We start from the raw sequence: 25710 nt of genomic DNA on the forward strand, positions 1-25710 counted from the left end.
GGGCATCATCTTTGTGAAAATATAATAATTTATATAATACAGTAAATACACTAATACACTAAAAGATATGATTGCATCAGAATTTGTCTACAATTTCAAAATAGAACATAATAAAACACTTATTTTTTTTTAATGTTTTATTTATTGATTTTTTAGAGAGAGAGGAGTGAGAGAGAGAGACAGAGAGAGAGAGAAGGGGGAGGAGCAGGAAGCTTCGATTCCCATATGTGCCTTGACCAGGCAAGCCCAAGGTTTCGAACCGGCGACCTCAGTGTCCCAGGTCAACGTTTTATCCCACTGCACCACCACAGGTCAGGCAATAAAACACTTATTTTTTTTTTTTCTTTTTCTTTTTCTTTAGCTGGAAACGGGGAGAGACAGACAGACTCCCGCATGCGCCCAACCGGGATCCACCCGGCACGCCCACCAGGGGCGACGCTCTGCCCACCAGGGGGCGATGCTCTGCCCCTCCGGGGTGTCGCTTTGCCGCGACCAGAGCCACTCTAGCGCCTGGGGCAGAGGCCAAGGAGCCATCCCCAGCGCCCGGGCCATCTTTGCTCCAATGGAGCCTTGGCTGCGGGAGGGGAAGAGAGAGACAGAGAGGAAGGAGGGGGTGGGGGTGGAGAAGCAAATGGGTGCTTCTCCTATGTGCCCTGGCCGGGAATCGAACCCGGGTCCCCCGCACGCCAGGCCGACGCTCTACCGCTGAGCCAACCGGCCAGGGCAAAACACTTATTTTAATCATGAAATTTGTGCAAAACTTATTTAAATTCTATTCAGGCAAAATTTGCGTTTGTAGCTCTTGCGTTTGTGTACTTTTTTTTTTTTTTTTTTTAATTTTTTTTTTGCATTTTTCTGAAGCTGGAAACAGGGAGAGACAGTCAGACAGACTCCCGCATGCGCCCGACCGGGATCCACCCGGCACGCCCACCAGGGGCGACGCTCTGCCCACCAGGGGGCGATGCTCTGCCCATCCTGGGGGTCGCCATGTTGCGACCAGAGCCACTCTAGCGCCTGAGGCAGAGGCCAAGGAGCCATCCCCAGCGCCCGGGACATCTTTGTTCCAATGGAGCCTTGGCTGCGGGAGGGGAAGAGAGAGACAGAGAGGAAGGCGCGGCGGAGGGGTGGAGAAGCAAATGGGCGCTTCTCCTGTGTGCCCTGGCCAGGAATCGAACCCAGGTCCTCCGCACGCTAGGCCGACGCTCTACCGCTGAGCCAACCGGCCAGGGCCGCGTTTGTGTACTTGTTGAGGACAATCTCGTTTGATGCTCCAGCAGTAGTCTGCTCATCACTAACAGCTCCAAGATTTTTGGGAAACTTATCAAGGTGACTGTTAAGGAAGTGAATCTTAACGCTCATGTTACATCCAATGTTGCAGAAAGCCAACAGCATCTAAGCTTCTGGAGGTTAGGACTATAAACCAGAAGTTCATAGTTTTCTGCTTTTTTGTTGCCAAGGAAGTTCTTTGTAACTGCCACAAAAGACTACCATGCTGTTTTCTCCTCCTTATTCATCTTTGTGGCAAATTCTTTGTCACATATGAGGGTTCGAATTTGAGGTCCATCGAATACACCTGTTTTTATCTTCTCGAAAGACAAGGCAGGAAAAGCAGAAATAATATGTTGAAAGCATTCACTTTCTCTGTTCAAAGCCTGAACAAACTGCTTCATTAAGCCAAGGTTGATGTGAAGTGGGGGAAAAATGATTCTATCTCGATTAACTACAAGTTCATTCACAATATTTTGCATCCCTACTTACAGAGCTTCACGTTTCAGCCACTCCTTCTGTGTCCAGTGTTTCTACCGAGCTCGGCTGTCCCACAAACACAGAAAGCAAGAATACTTTGTGAAATCTCTCTGTTGTGCTAGCAGGAAATTTACCATTTTAATATCCACACAATGGCCCTGGCCGGTTGGCTCAGCGGTAGAGCGTCGGCCTGGAGTGCAGGAGTCCCGGGTTCGATTCCCGGCCAGGGCACACAGGAGAAGCGCCCATTTGCTTCTCCACCCCTCCCCCTCTCCTTCCTCTCTGTCTCTCTCTTCCCCTCCCGCAGCCAAGGCTCCATTGGAGAAAAGATGGCCCAGGCGCTGGGGATGGCTCTGTGGCCTCTGCCTCAGGCGCTAGAATGGCTCTGGACGCAACAGAGTGATGCCCCAGAGGGCATGCCGGGTGGATCCCGGTTGGGCGCATACGTGAATCTGTCTGACTGCCTCCCCGTTTCCAGCTTTGGAAAAATGGAAAAAAAAAAAAAAAAAAAAAAGAAAAGATCCACACAAATTATCCAGTTATGCTCCTCATACTTCAGTAAGTCAAGGACAATTTTTATATCATTATAATCTTCTCGCAGATGAGTTGAATAACCAATTTGAACTGCTGCATAAACATTACCATTATGTAGGAGAACACATTTCAGACTCCGTTTAGAGCTGTCGAGAAAAGCTGCCATTCTGTTGGACTGTAAGTGGTAACACCTAGCTGGCTGAGAAGACTACTGATATCATGCAGTAAACAAAGTGTTTGTCTTCAGGAAAAAAGTCCACAAAAATTTGTTCACACTTTTTGAAATGAGATACTTTAGTTGACCAATGAAGTACATTCTTTTCTTGAAGCCTGGAGGCTAATAACTCAGCTGCTTTCATTGATAGGCCCAAATCTCTTACTAAGTCATTCAATTCGGGTTGGCTAAACTGCTGAGGGGTTAATGACTGCTTGGCATCAGAGGAAGACCCTTCAGATTCTACAACCATTTTCTCATGCATCTTATCAAAATATACTTGATTACCATGTTCACTTTCTTTGTCCTTAGAAGAAATAAAACCATTGAAAACTGGAACCGGGAGTGTCTCAGAGTGTGAGATAGGTCGTATTGCGAAGGAATGTTAGGATATGAGATCATATGCTTTTTTTTCTTGCTGATGCCCTTTGTATGGATCAGACAGAAATAACAGTCACTGCTGTGGTCCTTAGGTTCACGCCAAACCATGGGAATACCAAAAGGCATTTCTTTGTGTTTTCCTTTTGTCCAGTCACGAAGCATTTCCTCACAATTATGACACACAATATGAGGAGCCCAATTCTTGTCTTGATCGCCAAGGGAAACTTGAAAATAGGCAATATATGCACGTGTCACAACCACATATATAACAGAAGGAAGGTGTCAGAAATATTCTTACATTTACGCCTACTCAAAGAAGCCATGATTCAATCTTAAAACAAAATAAGAGGGTGTTTTTATCAGATAATAATTTTTTACATTTAAAAACAACTACAATTATGTAAAAGTGATGTTAGTAAAACATTAATTGCCTTGTGGTTATGTTTAATCCAAGAGTCATTGCCCTTTAACTCCAATTTAAAAACCAATGCATGCCATTAACTGTAACAAAAAGAAGTTAAAATTGCATAAAAACTAGAGTATGCACCAAAAAAACGGATTTCAGATTTGCAATCAGCAATGCAGACATATATAGAAACAGTTCTAAAACCTCATGCAACAGACAGTGAAAAAAAATTGTTCCCAGTGATATTTATATAAAGAACTAACAATTGCCAAGCATGGTTCTAAGTCCTTTAGACATAGTATCTCATTTAATACTTGTAATAACTCCAGGAAAAAGGTACTATTAGACTTCCTGTTTTATAGAAGGTGAATGAACCTTAAGCACCTGCTCAAAGACACACAGCTAGCAAATAAGCAGGATTTGAACCCACGCATTTAAGGCCAGCGTTAGTGCACTTTCTCTGCTGTGCTAGTGTGGATTTCTGGAATCAAAAATAATAACCACTTGACAAAGGTTGTGAGAATTTACTAAATGTTAGCTTCCTTTCCCCTTCTATTTTATCACTCCATGTATATGTGATTAGAGGATAAAATGACAGATATACTGGCTGAAGAATTAGGGAAAGATCATGGCATTTGGAGTTACAAATTGAAGGGCAAAGACTAAACAATGATAAGAGAAACAAACAAGAACAGACTTTTTTGGACATTTGTCCAACAGTTTTACTAGTTCTCAATGGTTGTGCCCTTTGTCCTTTGGAAGGATTTTAAAGCATTGAACTAATATTTCCAAAGGTTTTTTGTTTTGTTTTGTTTTTACCCATGTACGTGTGGATTGTTTGTTATATCTGATTGAACTTGGCCCAGTTTTTCTTTATCAGAAGTGTCAAATGTAGTGAGGAGGGAAGTAGGAATCATTTGCTTCTGCCCGTGGTAGTTTTGCTAATAAATACTGTTGGCAGGATTCTGTTAGTTTTCAATTCATGTGAAGTTTTGTCTGGAAATTGAAGCCATTTGATTCCTTTCAGAAGCAGGAAAGGACATTGTCTTGCAGCTGACACTGGGGAACTGAGGCAAATTACTGTATCTAATAATGTATCTGGGACTGTGGTGTTTATGGCTACGAATGGATCATCTGTTTAACAAAATTACAGCACTTAGTGTGAAAGAGGCTCTTTAAGGAAGAACAAGGAGAATTTCTTTACCATCACAGGAACTAGCCACTTTTGGATAAGGAGTTTCCAGCATCATTGGTTCTGCCTTTAAGGGTGTTAGTTTCCTTTTCTATGTTCAGGTCAAGGAAAATTGATCCTTATTCATTATGCAGGCTATTTCTAGAGCTCTCTGAGCAAGGCACTGCGTAGGTACAGCTGGGGAGATAAATATGTATGAGACACAGTTTACATTCACACTGTGCCTCGTTCTAAAAACAGAAGGGCAGATATAACAAGTGCAATGAACACAATCCTATGGGATTTCAAAAGGAGCAGTGACAGTTTATGACCTGGCCATCAGGAAGCTCTAGAAGTGGTGAGGTTAGAGTTGTGCTGTGGAGAATAGTAAATTTTGAGCTGTGATGTTATTGAAGGGCTTCTCATGATGAAGTGAGAGAATAGCTTGAGACACAGCATGGATGTGAGGTAAGGTGAGGGTCAAGGTCCATTTCAGATGAAACAGGGTTGGAGGGAGAGAAAGGGTGGTGAACAGGGTTTAATCTGGGTTAAAGAGGCTTGGATGTTACTTCCTTTATGTTGACCTTTATTTAGTGAAGATTTTGAACCAAGGAGTGAAAGATCTGAGCTGTAGTTTAATTAATCTGACCTCAAACTGAGGCTGAATCAAAAGTTAAAGAGAATAAAAGTGAAATGAGTTACAGTGCTCCAGCAAGAAGTAGGAGCGGCCAGAAACGGGAGGCGACTAAAGGACTGGAAATAAGATCTCTGCAAGGAAGTTATCCAGGCTCAGCAAATAATCAGATGTGAGAGGCAGAGACAAGATGATGATAAAGGTAGCTCTTTTTAATATGTATTGATAGATGTTCTGAATGACATTGCTATTACTGAAGAAATTAAGACCTTGTTAAATCATTTCACAATTGCATGCGTTATTTTTTTTCTGTGCAGGATTTCTCAGAGCCTCTAATATGCTGATACACACTGTGAATCTCCAAGAAGCTGATGGTGTTATCTCATTTCTTACATTTATTAGTTCATAAAAACTTTTTTTAAAAAAATGAATTTCTAAAGAACCTAGCATTTTCTGAGGCACTATTTTGGGACATGCTATGCCTTTGGAGAATGACAATATTGTTAATAAAAACTGGGAAGTGGAAGTTATAGTTTGGACCAAAAATAAGTTGATATTGAGATGTGTTACATTTGAGGTACTATAGAGCCTGTGCGTTAGAAGCATCTAAAAGGTTGCATGTTTTGTGAAACTCCAGTTAAGATGGGCAGTTACGGTAGAAAGATGAAAAGATGAATTTGAAGTATTGTATAGGGGTGATAATTGAATCCATAAAGGTGAGATTAGTATGGAAAAGAGAACACTGGGAAATAGCTGTGTGAGACAGAAGATGGAGAGTTGGCAAAGGAGTCTGAGAGAGCCTGGTCAGAGAGAAAGAGAGTCGGGATCTGGCTCTTTGGGGAATTAGGATAGGACTTTTCATGACTAAGGAAGTGTTTAGCATTGTCAAATGTTGCATAGAGATTGAGGGAGAGGGAGAGCTTTACAGTTTGGACGATAACTTACTGGCCTTAGACAGAATGGCTTTACTAGAGTGTGATAAGACGGGACTATTTAAGAATTCTTGGAGTGTCTTTAAGAGAAAGTCTGAGCAGAAAGTTTGTCATCTCCCTTGTTTAGAGAATGTTATCAGTGAAATAAACATTTGATAGGTATTTCTAGGAGGAGCAGGATTCAGATTTTTCTTTTCTTTTTTAACGATATGAAAGACCTGAACATGATTTAAGTAGGAGAAAAGAAGGACTGGGGGGGGGGGGGGTGAGAAATATTTGCTTTGCTACTTAATTCCTTACAACAGCAGCAGAGTCAGCTATATCCCTAGAGAGCCAATTAAAACACAGGCTGCTCAGCCCCGCCCCAGACGTTCTGGCTCACTCTACCCGGGAGCCCAAGAACCAGCATTTCTAACAAGTTCCCAGGAGCTGCGGTGGCTGCTGATCTGCGGACCAGAGTGGGAGAAGCTCTGCTCTGGAGAAGGGAGAATGCGGAATCCAGGTAGCTGGTGGACGATGACCCACAGGAGAGAGAAAAGACATACCTCTGTCATGACCTGCAGTGAAAGAAGAAATAGTAAAGACACATGCAGTGTTGAAGGAGGATAGAGATAACAGCTTCTGGAATCGAAGGATTGGGTGCTAGAGTCCAGAAAGTTGTCACTGTGGATTTTGAAGTGATACAGTGAAGATGGACGGGGTGGAGGTAAACGTGGAGCCCACAGGTGAAACCGTCAAGAAAGGTGATGTCAGGGAGGAAGAAAGATTTTTTCCCTCTACTCTCTTTGGTCCTCTGGCTTGGCCCCTTGACAAAAGGTAGATTAATGAAAGAAAAACAGTTTGTGTGGAAGAAACATCAGTAAAGAGTAATGCAAAGGGGTGGTTACAACTTGGTCTCATGTTGCATCTTAACAAAGAACAATAACTTTTCAGAGAAGTGACAGGACAAAGGAAACAGGATTTTGAATTCCTAGGGCAGTAAATTGTGGGAGGGCTAATCTAGGGGAACACTAATGGAGTAAGGCTTGTTTGTACAGATCCATCTCGGTGCCAACTTTTCATCATTTCCCTAGCCATAGAACATCCCCGAGAGACGGAGTTTATGGCAGTTCATTTTTCAAAACTTTCTGCTTTTAGTCACTAGGGAAGCCCTGGGGAAGTGTCTTTCTGCATCTGCTGATTCTCACTTACCTCCCGCCCAAAGGAATTCTGTGTCAGAGTAGCATATTTGGTGGTGATGTATTCTGGTGTCCCTTACAGTAAGTGGAAGGAGTGGGGTTTGTAGGGCGAGGCCACGATTGGGGGTCGGGTGAGAGGTACTGCAATCTGGAAATGGTATTAAAGTAGTGGAGATCAAACCAAATTTCTTAAGTTAAAAAGCGTAGGAGAATACAAGTCCTCCATTGCAGAAAGTCCCGAGGAAGTTGATATGATCAGACTAAATTACTATTTCAGAGAAGTCAGGGTCTGAAGGCGATCTTATGAGAATAGATCGCACTGAAACATAGTGCTTCTCATCAACTAACTTCTTTCATCCTCGTAAGGACCCTGTGAGGTGGGTGCTATTATCCCTGTTTGACAGAGAAATTAAGTAATGAGAAGTTAGGTCATTTGCCAAGTTCACACAGTTAGGAAACGATGAAGCCAGGAATCGAATCTAGTCTACGAGGAGTTTGAGTCTCACGGCGCCTACTTAGCACAGTTGACGTGCTCTTCTCTCGCTGGGTCATTTCTCCGGAAGCCGGTGCCTGATGGGACAATGCCAGCTTGGGGCTTGCTTCCCGTGCATTTCAGGGACACACTCCATCTTACAGGGTTGTTTCAGAGCTGCTGTCACCAAGATGCGATTGGAGGACATAGGGCAGTTAAAGAGAAAGAACCTCAGCACTGTCACACTTCAGTGCAGGGCTGGGAACCAGACACAGGAGGGGACAGAGTGGCCCAGAGCGCAGACCCAGAGCCCACGATGGTGCCCATTCTCTCCAGAATGGGAAGCAGAGGGTAGATGGCGAAAGGCAGAAGAGCATTTTGTCAGGCTCAGTGGCACCACTTCTCTTCTAGGTCATATTTGAGTTGTTTTCTCTATTCCCCAGGTCTATACAATTCTCAAGGTGAGAAGTCTGTTAAGCCCCACACTGTACTCTATCGTTAACACACGGTTCTAATAACCTTAAGCAATGAATGGTTTATTTTATTTGTTTGTTTATTTATTTATTTTATTCTTTTATTAAGTGATAGGCAGGGAGGCAGACAGACCGACTCCAATATGCACCCTGACTTGGATCCAACCAGCAAGCCCCCTACTGGGCAATGCTCTGCCCACCTGGGACCACTGCTCTGTTGCTCAGCAACTGAGCTATGCTAGTGCCTGAAGTGAGGTCATGGTGCCATCCTCAGTGCCCAGGGCCAACTTGCTCAAACCAAGGAGGAGAAAAGAGTGAAAGAGAGAAAGAAAGGTGAGGGGTGGACAAGCAGATGGTTTCTTCTCCTGTGTGCCCCGACCAGGAATCAAACCTGGGACTTTACACACTGGGCTGATGCTCTACTACTGAGCCCGCTGGCCAGAGCCTAAGCAATGAATGGTTTATAAAATACCTATGAGTTACATTTTTCTTTATATTAGTCTTTTAAAAAATTAGAGGTCAGAGTTACTGAATCCAAGGTTTGAATGGAGGAAACCAAAACATACTCCATGGGGCTAAAAGCATCCTTTAACCAAAGCAGTTTTTTATTTCCTTGCTAGATATTTTTAATGCCTTTTTACCTCATCCCTAAGAAGCCAGTGCTTTTAGTAAGGATTGAGAAAGAATAAGTTTAAGAGTAATGTAAAGGGTAGCTCACCCAGGGCTGCGGCTGGAAACAGAACAGGGTGATGAGAGAATCCTGAGAGCTGGGTCTGCCTCTGGCTTCCTCTTCAGAGAACATTTCCACTTCGGTGGGAGGAAGCAAATAGAGCGGTGGGAGGAAGCGAATAGAGCGGGAATGACACTCATGTGCTTGAGCTTAGTTTTGAATAAAGGCAGAAAGAAGCATTACTGATAATTCAGTATGTCGCTTGTGTTAGGTTGGCCAAAGACGGGGCACACAAGGCCTGATGAGTTTTATAAGAAGTTTCTTTATGTGTCTATAAGCAGATGGGCTGAGACTGTAGTGGCATCAACCCTGAGCTTCAGGAAGGGTGTGTCTGATATAGGGACTGCAGGCATCTGCTGATGTAGGAGTTGGTGCACCTGGGCATTCTCAGACTAGCATATCCTGGTTTGTGGCCTTGGTCACAGACTATCTCTCTTTCCCAGTACTCCTGCCCCTTTGGAAGTCCTTGTCCCAAGGACACTTCCCAGAACCTTCCCAGGGTGGGGGGAGCTGTTTAAGGGGGGTATTGTGACAGAGATGCTTAATGAAGAAGCTGCCCCAGTGGGAGGTTGGGTGAGGGGACTTGAGTTTAAAGGGACCTGGATTTAAAGGAGTCCCAGACACAAACCTAATAGCTTGGGACACATTTCTGCTGCTACTGTTAACATAACTGGGGAATGGACGTCCAAGTTTGTAATCCTAACCGCAAACGCGATAAACTCCATCCCTGTGAAAAGATGATTGTATGCTGCATTAGATTTTGGGGAAATGTGTTGGGGCAGGGATTTGAAGGATAAGTAGGTCTTGAAGATGTTTGAGCATGTCTTCCATGGTTCTTGCATTTCGCCTTGCTCCTCAGTGCACTTGATGTGAAAAAGGCAACCTGCTTGATGGAGGCATCAACAACAAAGCAGCCGCCATCTGGGCAATTTGATCTTAGAAACTTCCAGTTGCTAACTTGCAATTTCAAGGGAAGATTTATAATCATTCCAGCAAGTCAAGCACTACTGGACCAGATAGACCCCCAAAGCTCCCAGCTCTCCCTTGCTTTGTTTAGAATTTTGTTCAGAGACATTGCAGTTATGGGTTGAGTGTTTCTGTCATCAAGAGACAGCCGATCTGTCATGTCGGTTTAGTGCTGTTTTAAACTGCATCAGGACAGAATTTGTTCAATGTGACATTTTCTTAATGAGGCATGTATTAAGAAATGAAATGGCTTTAAAACTGTGTTCTTCCACTGTTCACCTTTTTTCCCTGTAGAAAACATTTGACCATTTTCTTCATTACTCTCCTCCTCTCAGAATGGGGTGGGGAGGCTTTTCACAAGTGAGGACTCTTCACCCCAAAATTTCCTATGCTCACATGTTCTCCCCTGTTGTTGCTCTGTCTCGTAGGGAAACATTTATACCCCTCACTTCACAACAAATATAGGCACACTGGTCAAAACTACATTTTCATTGCAATTAACTTTGAAAGCGTGTCTCTATCAAACAGAATGCTAAGTTATAATGTCATAGTCTATACTTCTTCAAGATAGGGCTCTATTTATTATGCCATTATGTGTTCTTCATAATCTATTGTGGTTTTTGGTTCAGCTTTTCAACAGCTATATAAATGCAGCTTGCAAGGATAAAAGAGGTGGTCTGACCTCACATCTGGCTTCCTTCGTATTCTCCCCTACCTTTCTTATTCCAACATGCCAGTTCTCACTCCTGTATCTTAGTCTGTTTGGGCTACTACAGAGAATACCAGAGGCAAGTGAATGGCTTATAAACAACAGACCTTTATTCTCACATTTTTGGAGGCTGAAAATCTAAGATCAGAGTGCCAGCATGGTTGGGTTCAGGTGAGGCCCTTCTTCTGGGTTGCAGACAGCTATTTTCAATTCTTTGTATCCTCATGTGATAGAGAGAGGGTAAGGCAGCAAACTGGCCTGACCAGGTGGGGGCACAGTGGATAGAGCATCGAACTGGGATGAGGAAGACCCAGGTTCAAAACCCTGAGGTCGCCAGCCTGAGTGCAGGCTCACCAACTTGAGCGAGGGGTCGCTGGCTTGAGTGTGGGATCATAGACTTGACCCCATGGTCACTGGCTTGAGCCCAGAGGTACCTGGCTTGAAGCCCAAGGTCACTGGATTGAGCCCAAGGTCTCTGGCTTGAGCAAGGGGTCACTCACGCTGCTGTAGCCCTCCATCAAAGCACATGTGAGAAAGTAATCAATGAGCAAAAGAGACTAAGGAGCCACAACAAAGAAGTGATGCTTCTTATTTCTCTCCCTTCCTGCCTGTCTGTCCCTATCTGTCCCTCTCTCTGCCTCTCTATCTCTGTCACACATACACACACACACCAAACTAGTATCTTTTTTCAGGACGCCAGTCCTATTGAGGAGGATTCCACCCTCATGACATAATCATCTGCCAAAGGCCCCCCTCTAAATACCATCACATTGAGGATTAGGATTTTAACATATAAATTCGAGGAGGACTTGAACATTAAGTCCATAACACCCTGAAAAAATTTTTATTTTTGCCTGACCAGGCAGTGGTACAGTGGAGAGAGCGTCGGACTGGGATGCAGAGGACCCAGGTTCGAGACCCCGAGCTCGCCAGCTTGAGCGCAGGCTCATCTGGTTTGAGCAAAAAGCCCACCAGCTTGAACCCAAGCTGGGTCCATCAAGGGGTTACTCGGTCTGCTGAAGGCCTGTGGTCAAGGCACATATGAGAAAGCAGTCAAGGAACAACTAAGGTGTTGCAATGCGCAATAAAAAACTAATGATTGATGCTTCTCATCTCTCTCTGTCCCTGTCTATCCCTCTCTCTGACTCACTCTCTGTCTTTGTAAAAAAAAAATTAAAAAAAAAAATTTTATTTTACTGGATTGTTTCTACCTCAGTAAATTAAATTCTTTTAGAACAAGTCAGAATATCCATAAATAAAAATAAGCGGAACCATAGAACTTTAAAAAAAACACCTAGTCAATGGTTACATTGAAAGACATCTTCCAGTAATCTTTGCAATAATAGAGGCTATCAAGGTTGGCCTTATATAAAGAGGTATTCTCCACCTAATATAATTTCTATATTTCTGTTATGGAACTTCCCAGAAAATCAGCCAGGTATTTCTCCAACAAAATGGATTTATTTGGAACAGCAAAGAATTGCAATTTGGAACATGCCATGGGGAGTCACATGCATGATCACTAAAACAAAGGAAAGGAAACTTTTTATAGAGGGTAAGTTGGGAGTGCTGTTTCTACCAGGGGCCTCTCTGTGGTGCTTCACCATGGAAGTAGGGAGTGAGGGCTCCCCCTACAGGCCCTGCAGATTCATTTTAATGGAGGTGTCTGTTTACTAATTTGTTTGCACTGTTCACTGAAAGGGTTCTCTGTTCTAATCCCACCTCCCTTTCCTGTAGCACAGTAGTCCCCAACCTTTTTTGGGCCACGGACCGGTTTAATGTCAGAAAATATTTTCACAGACCGGTCTTTAGGGTGGGACGGATAAATATAAATAAAATGGAAATAATGTAAGTTATTTATTCTTTCTCTGCGGACCGGTACCAAATGGCCCACGTACTGGTACCGGTCCATGGCCTGGGGGTTGGGGACCACTGCTGTAGCACTCAGGCTGTTTTTGATGAGTGCAATCATTCCTTAATGAGTGAATTCTTACCAATGTATAAATTACTTAGAATGATTTCACATCCCTTCTTGACATCAGGCATGGCTGAGGGGGCTGAGAAAGCAGTCAGAAATGGACAAATTTATTTCTCCACAACTTGGATTAGAATCAGACTTTGGTGTTACAGAAGTTCCTACTTTGGGAAAAAGCCCATCACATTCTGTATCGTAAGCCAAAGGTAACGTCAGGGGGAAAAAGAAAAAAGAAATCATCCTCTTTTTTTTTTCTCCCTTCCTTTATCATTGACCATGCTAAAAATAAAAAAAAAATTTAAATGAGAAAGTATGCGCTTGTGATTTTGTTTAAACAACTTGATAATGCTGAATTGCACTTCCCTGGTTATGTTCTCTGTAGGTCAAATCAAAACAGTAGTTTAGCAGATATTTGGCCTCAACTAAACATTTTTTCTAAGACAGTGATCCTCAAAGTGTGGCCCCCCATCAGCAGCGTCAGTATCACCTGGGATTCTTGGGTCCAACCCCAGATCTACTGCATCTGCAACTTGGGGTATGAGGGCCAGGGCTGTGTTTGGGTATTTCACCATTTGCTAATGTTTAGAACCACTGCTCTAGTAAAAATATCTGCCCAATGTTTCTTCTGGTCTTACTCATCTTTATTAGTGGCTTTCATCTCTTTAAAATTCAACCTTGGTTTCACCACAGCAAACAAATTTTCTTTTTCTTTTCTTTTTTTCCTTTTCTCTTCTTCTTTTCCAAGTGAGAGGAGGGGAGATAAAGAGACAGACTCTCACATGCACCCCGACCGGAGTCCACCCAGCAACTCCCGTGTGGGGCAGATGCTCTGCTCATCTGTGGCCATGCTCACAACTGAACCTTTTTTTATTTTTTTATTTTTTTTTTTTGTATTTTTCTGAAGTTGGAAACGGGGAGGCAGTCAGACAGACTCCCTCATGCGCCCGACCAGGATCCACCTGGCACACCCACCAGGGGGCAATGCTCTGCCCATCTGGGGCATTGCTGTGCTGCAACCAGAGCCGTTCTAGCGCCTGAGGCAGAGGCCACAGAGCCATCCTCAGCGCCCGGGCCAACTTTGCTCCAATGGAGCCTTGGCGGCGGGAGGGAAAGAGAGAGACAGAGAGGAAGGAGAGGGGGAGGGGTGGAGAAGCAGATGGGTGCTTCTCCTGTGTGCCCTGGTCAGGAATTGAACCCGGGACTCCTGCACGCCAGGGCTACGCTCGACCACTGAGCCAACCAGCCAGGGCCACAACTGAACCATTTTTAGCACCTGAGGCAGAGGCTTCATGGAGCCCTCCTCAGTGCCCAGGGCTGATGTGCTCAAACCAATGGCTGTGGCAGGGAAAGAGAGAGAGAAAGAGAGAAAAGGGAGGGGGAGAGGTGAATAGTAGATGGTCCCTTCTCCTGTGTACCTTGACTAGGAATTGAACCTGGGACAGCCACATGCCAAGCCAACACTCTACCACTGAGCCAACCAGCCAGGGCCCAAATTTTCAAATTTTGAAGTATTTTATTCTCACTTTATGCCTTTGAGATAGATTCCTAAAAATTTTATAAATGGTTTATTATACTAATAAGTTGGTAAGGAATTTATATTAATAATTGTGGGGGGAAGGAGAAGTTAAGATTTTTTCACCAAATGGTTAATTTCAAATAATCTGTCACTTAATACAAATTTTTACTGATATCATTTAAAAACACCAAGTTTACCAGGATTTCCTTGTCAGAAAGTGCCTAGTAGAATGGCAACAAAAGTTTTTAAGAGTAAGAACAACGTTTATGTGGTAAGTCACTGTAAGAATAATACCTGGGTGTACCATGGCATCAGGAGAGTTAAAAAATTATGTATAGAATCTATTTCCAGATGTTGGACATCTTATTATGTTCTCTTTTAGAATTAACAAGAGGGTGGTATAAGTAGCATACTGAGTTAAATTATGAGATCCAGTGAGAAATTAAGAATGTAGCTAATAAACTCCCTTCTCTTTGAAAGAGAGGCTCATCATTGTCACCCTGCAGGAGCTCAGGGTCTGGTAGAGAAGCCCAGAATGCTTAGGAGATATGCCCAGACCTACACAGTGAAAAGCCTTTGTCTGAGCCTCATACCATAAATACTTCAACCTGTTGGTAGGCTCTTTCCGCAAAGTTTGACCATGGCCAAGAACCCAGTATGTAGTTATACAGTCCTAGGCTTAGAATTCTGCCTCTGTCCCTGATTAGCTAGTTACACGATACTTATTTTTAGATCCTCAGTTCCTCATTTTTAAGACAGGAAAAATAATAACTATCTCTAGATATTATAAAGATAATATGGCCTAATGCTTCATTTATTCAAGAAATTTGTGTTAAATGCCATGCGTCAGGCAATGAGGCCAGTGCTTTTGTTACAGTGGGTGATCCATAATGTGGAATGAATGAAGACAGTCTCCAGTCTCCTAAAATAGTGTCGTGAGGGGAGAAAGTCCAGTGGGCAGTTGTAATTTAGTGTGATAGGTGCAATAACAGGGGAAGGATCCAGCCCCGAGGAGCCTCCAGCAGGAGCTCCTGGATACTCAGGAATAAGTGAAAATGATGTCTAGAGACTTCAGAGCTCCCTAATAAGTAACTATATTAAAGGATACAGTATTAACATTTCATTTCTTACCATTTTTACAGCAAAGCAGTATTTTTCAACTTTTTTTTATTACCATTCCCTTAAGGTGGAGCCTTTCTGGATAAATCGCCATCCCCTCTTCAGAATGAATTATATACCATAACTATACTATGTATCTGTTTATGTATTCTGTGGATATCTGTGCTTTACACATGAAGATTAAGGTTTTATTTTATCCCTTAAGCCTTTGAGTAGAGTTTTTCTCATGCTTGCTGACCCCTGAGAGTGAGGTTTTTTTCAAAAGATAAAATGAGTTCGTTAGAGTTCTGTTAACTTAAAATCATGTTTGTTTGATAACCAATTTATGGAAACATGGAGACCATACATTTGCCTTTTTTTAATGTTGCCTTATACATTTTTAAAATAAATCAATCATACTCTGGATGGTCAGGAGGTACGAGGGCGTACATGAATGTTCGTACTACTCAAAGGGTTAAGAACAAATTTTTGCCTCTGTGGGTCAAATAAGTTTGCAAATTTGATGTATATGTTTGCTTGCTTATAGTTTGCATTGGGTGTGGGGGACAGGCTGTAAGCAGGCAGGGTCCTTATAGCCTAAGGCTTAGTTTTAAGACTAAGCCTTTTCTATCCTTTTAATACTAAGATCTTTTCAACATCCTTCTAATACTAAGATCTTCTCAACATTAAGCTTTTCCCCACACCCTTCACTGTTGCATGATGTGGGGTGGTGCACTCTTATGAGGAATCCCATTTATGCCTCAAATAAGTGGCTTTGTATCAGATACTTCCTTATTTGTGTACTGGCTTAAAGGCTTTAATTTCTAAACTATAAAATAAGGGAGACCAGGGGCTCTCTCACATGGTTCCTGAAATTAGCATTGCAGAAGGAGAAGCCAGTTTGTGCAATTTGTGCAGAGAGAAGGAGATGGGGAACAGAGGTGAATAAGGCTGGTGAGGTAGAAACCTTTGATTCTAGGAATACTCAGATGAGTCAGTGGCTTTGGGAGCCCTGAATGGAAAGGGAAGTGTTTTCCCACTGTGTGTATTTCTCGCCTGCTGGGTGCAAGCTAGGATTAAAGCTAATGGCCCACCAGTTCTTGGCTCCTTGTTTCATTACTGTCTATCCGAATCAAATGCAAACCTGTATGGACCAGGAGGCTGTGATGGTGGCCACGGCTACTGGCTTTACAGCCAGTCTCTTTGGGTCAGAAATTGTCCCCACTAAGAATGCATGTATTAGAACATTTAATATAGATCACGGATCATAGGTTTGAAGAAAATGCAGTTGATACATCTTTACAGTACTTGCTTTGTGCACTGTGTACTCTTTCTTTTAAAAGGTGTTTTTACCCCCTTTGGGGGAAAAGGAGATGAAAAAAAAGTTTTTTTAATGTCATATATGCACTTACTGAAGTGAAACGCCACCAGCAAAATCAAAACCGAGGTCACATAATAATATTCACTAGTGTGTGATGGGGGCACTGGTCTCCATAAAGACTATTAGAAGATGTATCAGAGGAACTTGTATTTTTAGAGGAACAAAATGTGAAAGACAAATGCATGCTAATCATTGCACACTTCAGCAAGGAACGTGTCGAGGCTGGCTGATTCTGAGAGTGCTTGGTGATTTAGTGGGAAGATGACTTAGCAAGGAGGGGTTGCCTAAAAGATGATTTAGAAATGATAACTAAATTATTAGGTAATTGCATGCTGATAAAATTACCTGGAAGAATTTTGGAAGGAGAGCTGTGTTTAAGTCATGAGTTAATAAAACATTTTCGGGGAAAGAGTGAGTAATACGGCTTACATCCCACTCTTACTATAACTGGAAGGGGTTCTGTTTGGAATACTTTTCATGATCACAGGTAAATACCAAATGGCTGTCCTTTGGAGAGTGTTAGAGAATTGGTATGAGGAATGCTGGTCAAAGGAGTTTTTAATCGTGGAAGTTAGCCGAAGGGCAATTTGTGTGTCACTCACCACTTCCCAGTTGCTTATCTTCCAGGAATTTTAAGAAGGTGAAGCACTGAGGTTGGTTAAATGGTTTAACTGTAGGCCTCATCTGTATTCTGGCTGTTATTTTGCAACTGCAAATGGATTCTCCTTCACTGTTATAATAAGAATGGCATAAGCCCTCAAAAATGGTGGTCTTCTCACTCTGTATTTTTAACAATTTATTTTCATTAGCCAATAGAATTGAGCTTTACTGATATGCAGTGAAATGAAGCATGCCTTAGCTTGATGGTCCATGAAGGATGCTCAGTGAGGGCGACACTTAATCCCTTTAAAGCTGATGTTCCTATTTATACCCAGAATAGTTTTTGCAGTTACACAAGAGACAAGATATTTCCCTGGTTTTACAGATATTTACATCCTTTTCTTTCATTCCATTTCCCACTTAACCAGTCTCCCTGTCACCAAGTATTCTTCCTCATCTTTTTAATGTAATTTTCACTTTCTTGACCAATAAATGTAAATCATAGCTTTCATAATGCATCTCCCTTAAGAAACTTCCTGCAAATCTGTAGTGCCTGCAGACTGCTAAAACTCCTTTACCAACTGGCTGCCCACGACCCTTCAACCTTCTTTTTCATTGTTCTTTCCAACCACAAACTCTAAGGTCTGATCTGTTTCTTTTCCTATAATGTCTGATCCCTTCAGGTGCCTCTCAAACTCTCCCCTATTGGACACTTCCTGCCCACTGCCTTTCTTTGCTGTAGTGCCCCTACCTCAGCCTTCTATTTTTGGGCATATTATAGATACAGATTGTGGCTGAAACACATAATGAGTCCTTTTCAGACTGACTTAAAGAAGTAAGTACGATCAATGGATACATATTGTATAAATTAATCTTTTGACTTTACTTAAGACAATGTATTTTTACCCAACCAGTATCAGACCCTGGTGATGGCTGGCTACTGTATACTTGGACACACTACATACATTTAATGACCGCTGATCTAAATAAATGGATATTATGTGAATTTCCTTTGTTATCTGAGCACTTAACAAAAGAAACTACAGTATGTCCGTAAAGTCATGGTGCACTTTTGACCAGTCACAGGAGAGCAACAAAGGACGATAGAAATGTGAAATCTACACCAAATAAAAGGAAAACTCTCCTAGTTTCATACCTATTCATTTCAGTTTGATGTGGGCTCATGCACAGATTTTTTTGGGCTCCTTAAGTAGCTATCTCGTATAGCGTCTACAGACTTGTCACTGACTGATGGCCTACCAGAACGGGGTTTCTCCACCAAACTGCTGATTTCCTTCAACTGCTTATCCCAATAGTAATGTTATTCCTATGTGGTGGCGCTTCGTTATAAACGCGCCGATATTCACGTTGCACTTTGGTCATGGATTCTAATTTAGCGAGCCACAGAACACACTGAACTTTCCTCTGTACCGTCCACATCTCGACTGGCATGGTCGTGGGCTGCTCTGCTGTATACACGGTGTTACATCATCATCTGCGCATGCGCACATGCTGCCACATCATCCTACAGACACTGGGAAGGTTTTCCTTTTATTTGGTGTGGATTTCACATTTCTATCGTCTTTTGTTGCTTTCCTGTGACCAGTCAAAAGTGCACCGTGACTTTACGGACACACTGTATATTAAATGATGGTTGTCTTTTATGAAAAAATTTTCCCTTGCTTTCAAGTTCATAGATTACCATGATGATCCACTTCTAAGAATTTTTTTTTAATTTTTATATACTGTTGGGTTTTTTTTCTTTTTGCAGTTTTTCTTTTTATTGTGGTAAAATATACATAGCATTTAACATTTTAATGACTTTTAAGTATCCTGCTCAATACCATGAAGTACATTCACATTGCTGTATAACCATCACCATCATCCATCTCAGAACTTTCTTATATACTTCAACTGAATTTCTGTACCCATTAAACACTAATTCTCTTACCCCCTGACCCCAGCCCCTAGGAACCACCATTCTACTTAGTGTCTGTCAATTTGACTACTCTAAGTGCCCATATAAATGAACTCATACAATATTTATTGTTTTGTGACTGGCTTATTTAACTTAGCACAATATGTTTAAGGTTCACCCATTGTAGCATGTATCAGAATTCCCTCCCTTTATAAAGCTGAATAATATTACGTTGTATGTATGTAGCACATCTTTATCCATTAATCAATCAGTGGACACTTGGGCTGTTTCCACCATTTGACCATTGTGAATAATGTTGCTATGAACAGGGATGTACCAATATACCTTTAAGAACTTTATAAAAGGAAACTCTATTAATTATATTCAGAAAAATTATGCTATTACCTTAGACCAGGGGCCCCCAAACTTTTTACACAGGGGGCCAGTTCACTGTCCCTCAGACCGTTGGAGGGCCGGACTATAAAAAAAACTATGAACAAATTCCTATGCACACTGCACATATCTTATTTTAAAGTAAAAAAACAAAATGGAAACAAATACAATATTTAAAATAAAGAACAAGTAAATTTAAATCAACGAACTGACCAGTATTTCAATGGGAACTATGGACCTGCTTTTGGCTAATGAGATGGGTCAATGTGCTCTTCTCACTGACCACCAATGAAAGAGGTGCCCCTTCCGGAAGTGCGGCGGGGGGGGGGGGGGGGCGGATAAATGGCCTCAGCGGACCGCATGTGGCCCGCGGGCCGTAGTTTGGGGACCCCTGCCTTAGACTATTTGGCATAAATGGAGTTCCTCCTATACAATGTAACACATTATTTTTAAACGTTGCTGGGTAATAGAACTTTTCGATTTAAATATGTGCCAGCTCCCATTAGCAAAATAGTCTTTTTTTTTCCAGGAACTTTTTTTTAGAGTAAAAAGAAAATTAGAAAAAAGAATGTTTGGAGAGCTAAGTATAAATATCAACTTAAATTTAGTAGAATATATTTGTTCTCAACATAGTTGATTGTTATAGATAATTACAATGTTGGACTAAAAATACATTTCACTAAGTCAGCAAATTGTTTTTGAACTATTTTAATGAGCAGAATAGTTTTTGAACTATTTTAATGGCTTTTATGAAACATTCCCTTTAAATGTATACAAGTATTTTACACAATGCATACATTTAAGTTTTTTTTTTAAGTAATAGGAGGGGAGATAGTGAGACACTACTGCATGCTTCCCAACCGGGATCCACCTGGCAACCCCTGTCTGGGCTGATGCTCAAATCAACTGAGCTATTTTTAGTAACTGAGGCTGAGGTACTTGGACCAACCGTTATCCTCAGTGCCTGGGGCCAACACTCAAACCAATCAAGCCACTGGCTGTGGGAGGGGATTGTGAGAGGGGAGGAGGCAGAGAAGGGGGGAGAGAAGCAGATGGTCGCTTCTCCTGTGTGCCCTGACTGGGAATCAAACCCAGGATGTCCATATACTGGGCCAGCACTCTATCCACTGAGCCACCAACCAGGGCCTCTTTAAGTTTGAAAATAAAGAAAATACGGTAATTAATGGGTTTGGTTGTAGGTAAATTTATATCCTCCTATGCAGTAGAAACTCCAGATAAAAATATTGAGCAGATCAAATAACTATCTGGCAGATAAAATACTATGTAAGCTTAGAAAATATAAAAGGACTTTTATCCTTATTTCACTTTCATGTTTCAATATTAATTTGTATGTAGTGAATTTCTACTTGTATTGATTCTAAGAGGTGGCATAGCTCCACCAAGATAGGGATTTTATTTGTTTTCATAATTATATACAGTGGTACAGGTACTCATTAGATGTTGATATACACAAAGGAATAATCATAACTGTCATTTAGAAACTCTTCTGTAGACTTTCTCTATGGCTTAAGGTGAAATTAATAACAGAATTTTAAGAAATTTCTCATATTAAACCAAAAACCCACAAAGGACATAATATAAATAAAAGTAATTTTTAAAACTTCTTATTATCATCATAACTTTAATGACCAACTAATTCAAGGCCTACATATGAAAAAAATTAAGAAGGTGAACTTTTACTAAGCTTTTAAATTATTTTGCTCCTGATGGTAATTCAACATTGAAGATGGACTCTTTCTGTGAATTATCTGACATTTTTATTTTTTTAAAAATGTCGTTTTGGCTTTTGTGAAGAGGTCCGATTGCAGCCTGACATGCACACCCGAGCTGTGAACACTGAAGTGTCCTGTGCTGGTGGCCCAGCAACATTGGTCAGTTGTCACTGCCCCTCCCTGCTCCATCATTTCTGCAGTAATGTCACTTTCCTCTGGAACAGTTTTGGAGGCGGGAGGGGGCAAGACTACCCAGCGGGACATGTGCTTTTCTGAGCTGTGACCATTCTATTGGTGTTCCCTGGGGGCAACCCCTACCCACTGTCACCTCTTGCTGTGGCGTTCCAAATCCTTCGGGCTGCGAAGATGCATGCAATAGTGCTGCCAGTCTGGGAGGGGAAATTCTTCGCTGGCTTGTGCCCCATGGTATGACAGTGAAAGCTGCCAAGCATAGCAGATAATCTCTTCTCCCTTTTGTATATTTATCCATGTTAATATTGGTAACTTAAAATATCCATAACATTCTAACACTGTGTATAATAAATTGGGCACTTATACTCCCTATGATTTTGTAAAAATCGAGTATTGCCATAGGGTTATCTTTTTTCTTTTTTATTCTTTAAAAACATTTTATTAATTTTATAGAGGAAGGAGAGGAGAGAGGGAGAGAAAGAGAAGCATCAGTTTGCTGTTTATTTATGTATTCATTGGTTGATCCCTGTGTGTGCCCTGACCAGGGATTGAACCCGTAACATTGGCATATCGGGACAATGCTCTAATCAACTGAGCCGTCTAGCTAGGGCTTCTTTCTTTTAAACAATCGTATTGTATTGTTTGTTTACACACACACACCTACACACATATACATATGTACACATACATACATACATATACAGAGTGAGCAAAAGTAGGTTTACAGTTTTGAGTACATGAAACAGTTTATTTTTGTATTATTTATGAATTATTATATTATTTTCTACACAAACAACTATAAACCTACTTTTGCTCACCCCTGTATTTACACACACACACACACACACACACACACACACACACAACTTCTCTAGTGTCAAAGGAAATAGTGAAAATTTATAAGGCATAAAAGACATGAGGCCCTGGCCGATTGTCTCAGTGATAGAGCATCAGCTCAGCATGTGTATGTCCCAGGTTCAATTCCTAGTCAGGGCACACAGGGTACACATCTGCTTCTCCTCCTCTCCCCTCCCACCTCCCCTTTCTCTCTCTCTCTCTCTCTGTCTCTCTCTCTCTCTCTCTCTCCCCACTACTGCAGCCATGGCTTATTCAAGCAAGTTGGCCCCAGGCACTGAGGATGGCACCATGGCTTCACCTCAGGTGCTAAAATAGTTCAGTTGTTGAGCAACAGAGCAACAGTCCCAGATGAGCAGAGCATTGCTCCATAGGGGGTTTTCAGGGTAGGTCCCGGTCAGGGTGCGTGCAAGAGTCTGTCTCTCTGCCTCCCTGCCTCTCACTTAATAAAAAAGAAAAGAAAAAAAGAGACATGGGAGAAATCAGGATTGTTATTTTAAGTCATATTTTATCTCCCTGTTTGTGGTTCTTGCCAGATTCATGCAAGTGAGGTTGGGAAGAGCCAGACATAGTCTTCTAGCCTGGTGTGTTGGACTTAGTTTCCTCATTCATAGTCTCCCTCTCCATGATGAGTTCTTGGAGGTTGGGCTTTTAGAGATTAGTTGTGAGATAAGGCTTTTCCAGATTCATCACTGAGTGTACAGGATTTATGCAGTCATAATCCTAATGTTTAAGGAGGACAGACATATATATCTGTAGGAATATTTCAAATTATGCATCTTTTTTCCATAGGCATTCTGATACATGTGAGTGTAGAGGTTGAGTTCAGCATGGTTCCAAGGAGAATTTTCCTTGTGGCAGATCACAGTGTGTTCAAAGCCGTTTCCCGGAAGAGGAACAGCCCTGTTAATGAGCTTCTGGACACCAGTGCCCCTTCTTCAGTTACCCTCCTTTCTATAGACTATGTCCCAGTGTGCTGGGGATTGTCTAGCTATATCTTCTGACCTTTGTCCAGAATGAGTCTGTTGCTATAAACATATTCCTCTCTGGACTGACCCCTTTCTAAAGTTTCTCATTTTAACACTCCTCTTTCTAGTTCCCTTTGAATCCTGTGTCCATAAATTTCCCCTTGATTTATTTAGATACCTTTTTATTTTTAGGCTCTGTGTTCTTGGCTTTAAGCTTTTTGATAAAAATCTCACTATGTTTTGTCCATTGAACTTGACCGTTGTCTCCCAAGTCTGCAACTCCTCAGACAGTATGGTTAGGGAGTGCCAGTGGCCCCCCAACATCTGGCTTATGTCACCCCAGGAGGGAGTTACCAATATTTGGTAAGACCTCAGAGTACTGAAGTTTTTCTAGAGCTTGGTAGAAATAGTTGAAGTGCAATTTTTTTCCATCTTGGATAGTCACTTATTCCAGAAAGGGACCTCTCTGACCCTCAGGGTCAAGGCCTCATACAGTTCTGGGAAATTGGTATTACATCTTGGTCATTTTCTCAAATGAGTGGTGTTCACTTAACCTCTCTCTTCTTCAGCCTTCACCCCTTACCTCTCTTCAATCCAGGCTCTACGCCCACAACTCTAACAACTGGAACAAACTGCTCCGAGCAAACTGCTCCAAGCAAGGTCAACAATCTCTGTGCAGTCAAGTAGGTTGTAAGCTTTATCTTCTCTTACTCGAGCTGTCAACAGCATTCAAAGTAGTTGGTCATACTCTTCAACCTGAAATGTCTACTCTTGGCTACTGTGAAACCACGTTCTTTGGCCATCACTTGCCAGTTTTTTTCCTTTTTGGGGAGTTGGGAGCAAACACCTTCCTCTCTACTCAGCCTCTCAAAGTTGGGATTCTTCAGTCCTCAGACTTTGCTTCTCATCATTTTTGCTCTCCGCTCTCCATTCTCTCCATTCTGAGTTTTCATGTATATTTATAGCTGCGCATATAACCTCTCTGCTTATATGGTTATGCAGACCTCAAACTTGTCCACATCGGAGCCCTTGATTGCCCACCTTACTATTAGCAGTATTTCTCTCAGGCTTCGTCCTCTCACTAATGGCCTCACCACCAATAAGTCCTGTTGTTTCCATCTCCAGAACGTACCCAGCTCTACCATGACAACATTAGATGACTTAATCTTTGGACATGTTGAACTGTGGGTAAATGGATATTCTTGGAGGCATTTGTATGTAGACAAGTAGAACCAAGCCTTCAGGGATGAATATGTAGACATGGGAACCATCCAGTTTTGATTCTGCCTGAAACTTTGAAAGTGGATAAAATCACCTGGGAAAATGTATAGATGAGAATATAAGAATGTTGATCCTGCTTCTCAGTTTCTGGTTGCCTTCTTGTATTTCTCTTCTATGTCTTATTCTGACTCAAGTATGCATTCTCCCTCTCCTCACTGTGGTACTCCACCTTCATTTCCCCTGGATATTCTACCCCACCCCAGGCTGCGTGTACCATGAGGCGCAGTGTTCCATGTGCCTCTTCAGCCTTGTTATTGATGAAGATAAGCACATACATTTTTTAAGACTTTTATTTCTTCATTTTATAGAGGGGAGAAAACTTTTATTTATTCATTTTATAGAGGGGAGAAAAAGAGAGGGAGGGAGAGAAAGAGGGAGGGAGAGAAAGAGAGAGGGAGAGAAGGGGGAAGGAACAGTAAGCATCAATTAACTCCCATGTGTGCCTTGACCGGGCAAACCCAGGGTTTCAAACTGGTGACCTCAGCATTCCAGGTCAACACTTTATCCACTGCACCACCACAGGTCAGGCACATTTGTTTCCTTATAAAGGTATTGTTACTGAACATTTTGGCACTTAGTAACTTCAAGTATCTTGACCTAGCAAGAGAATGACAACACTTGACATATATAGCCATATTTTCCCACCCAGGGGATGGCTTATCTGACATTCGTTAAAGCACACAAAGCCAAGAACTCTAAGACAGCAAACAAAAACTTCCAGCTATCAAAGTAGAATTATAACTTCCAGTCACTACCAGGCTGTTTTTGTTTGTTTTACTTATACATCTAGTGAGCTTGGTACTCTGACTATGGCTGTGGATTTTTGAATTGTGCAAATATCCTACATGCAAGGTTCTATACTGGTGTTTTACCAGAAGAAAAAAATCAGATATTCTTGTAGCCACATAATTTGATCATCTGTTATGAAACTAACAATTACTGAAGGAGTAAAAGAGACTCTTCCTTTAATAGGACTTTATGATCTTCATCTAATAATTTTGTCTCACTGATGGTTGGACAAGTTCTAGACCAAAAACTATTAGAAACTTGAATTAACAAACTGGATCCAAGATTTAAATCACTCTAAACTAAATGTGGAATTTAAATAATGTCCAAATAATATTAAATCATGTTTTAAATGAAGTAAGACAAAATAGAAAAATATTTTTAAGGAGTCTGAAATAATTCTGAATGCATTCAGTTGATGTGATAAATTCCCACTGCAATCTCCTTTAATCACAGGCACCAAACACT

At 41.8% G+C, this 25710-nt stretch overlaps 1 protein-coding gene across 15 annotated transcripts in view; it reads left to right on the forward strand.

The window, feature by feature from the left end:
* The window catches only part of CACNB2 (calcium voltage-gated channel auxiliary subunit beta 2), a 417779-nt gene that overhangs the window by 316401 nt on the left and 75668 nt on the right, over positions 1 to 25710 (forward strand). Inside the window, exon 1 of one of the 15 annotated variants that reach the window (XM_066387406.1) lies at positions 21480 to 21586. The exons of the other annotated variants lie outside the window; for them this stretch is intronic. Within the exon in view, the coding sequence (XP_066243503.1) occupies positions 21527 to 21586 (60 nt within the window). The 5' untranslated portion in view covers positions 21480 to 21526. Of the gene's footprint in view, positions 1 to 21479; positions 21587 to 25710 lie in introns of those variants that run through there. 15 annotated transcript variants of the gene reach the window in all.

This window comes from Saccopteryx leptura, chromosome 5 (assembly GCF_036850995.1).
Source record: "Saccopteryx leptura isolate mSacLep1 chromosome 5, mSacLep1_pri_phased_curated, whole genome shotgun sequence".
Lineage (NCBI taxonomy): Eukaryota > Metazoa > Chordata > Mammalia > Chiroptera > Emballonuridae > Saccopteryx > Saccopteryx leptura.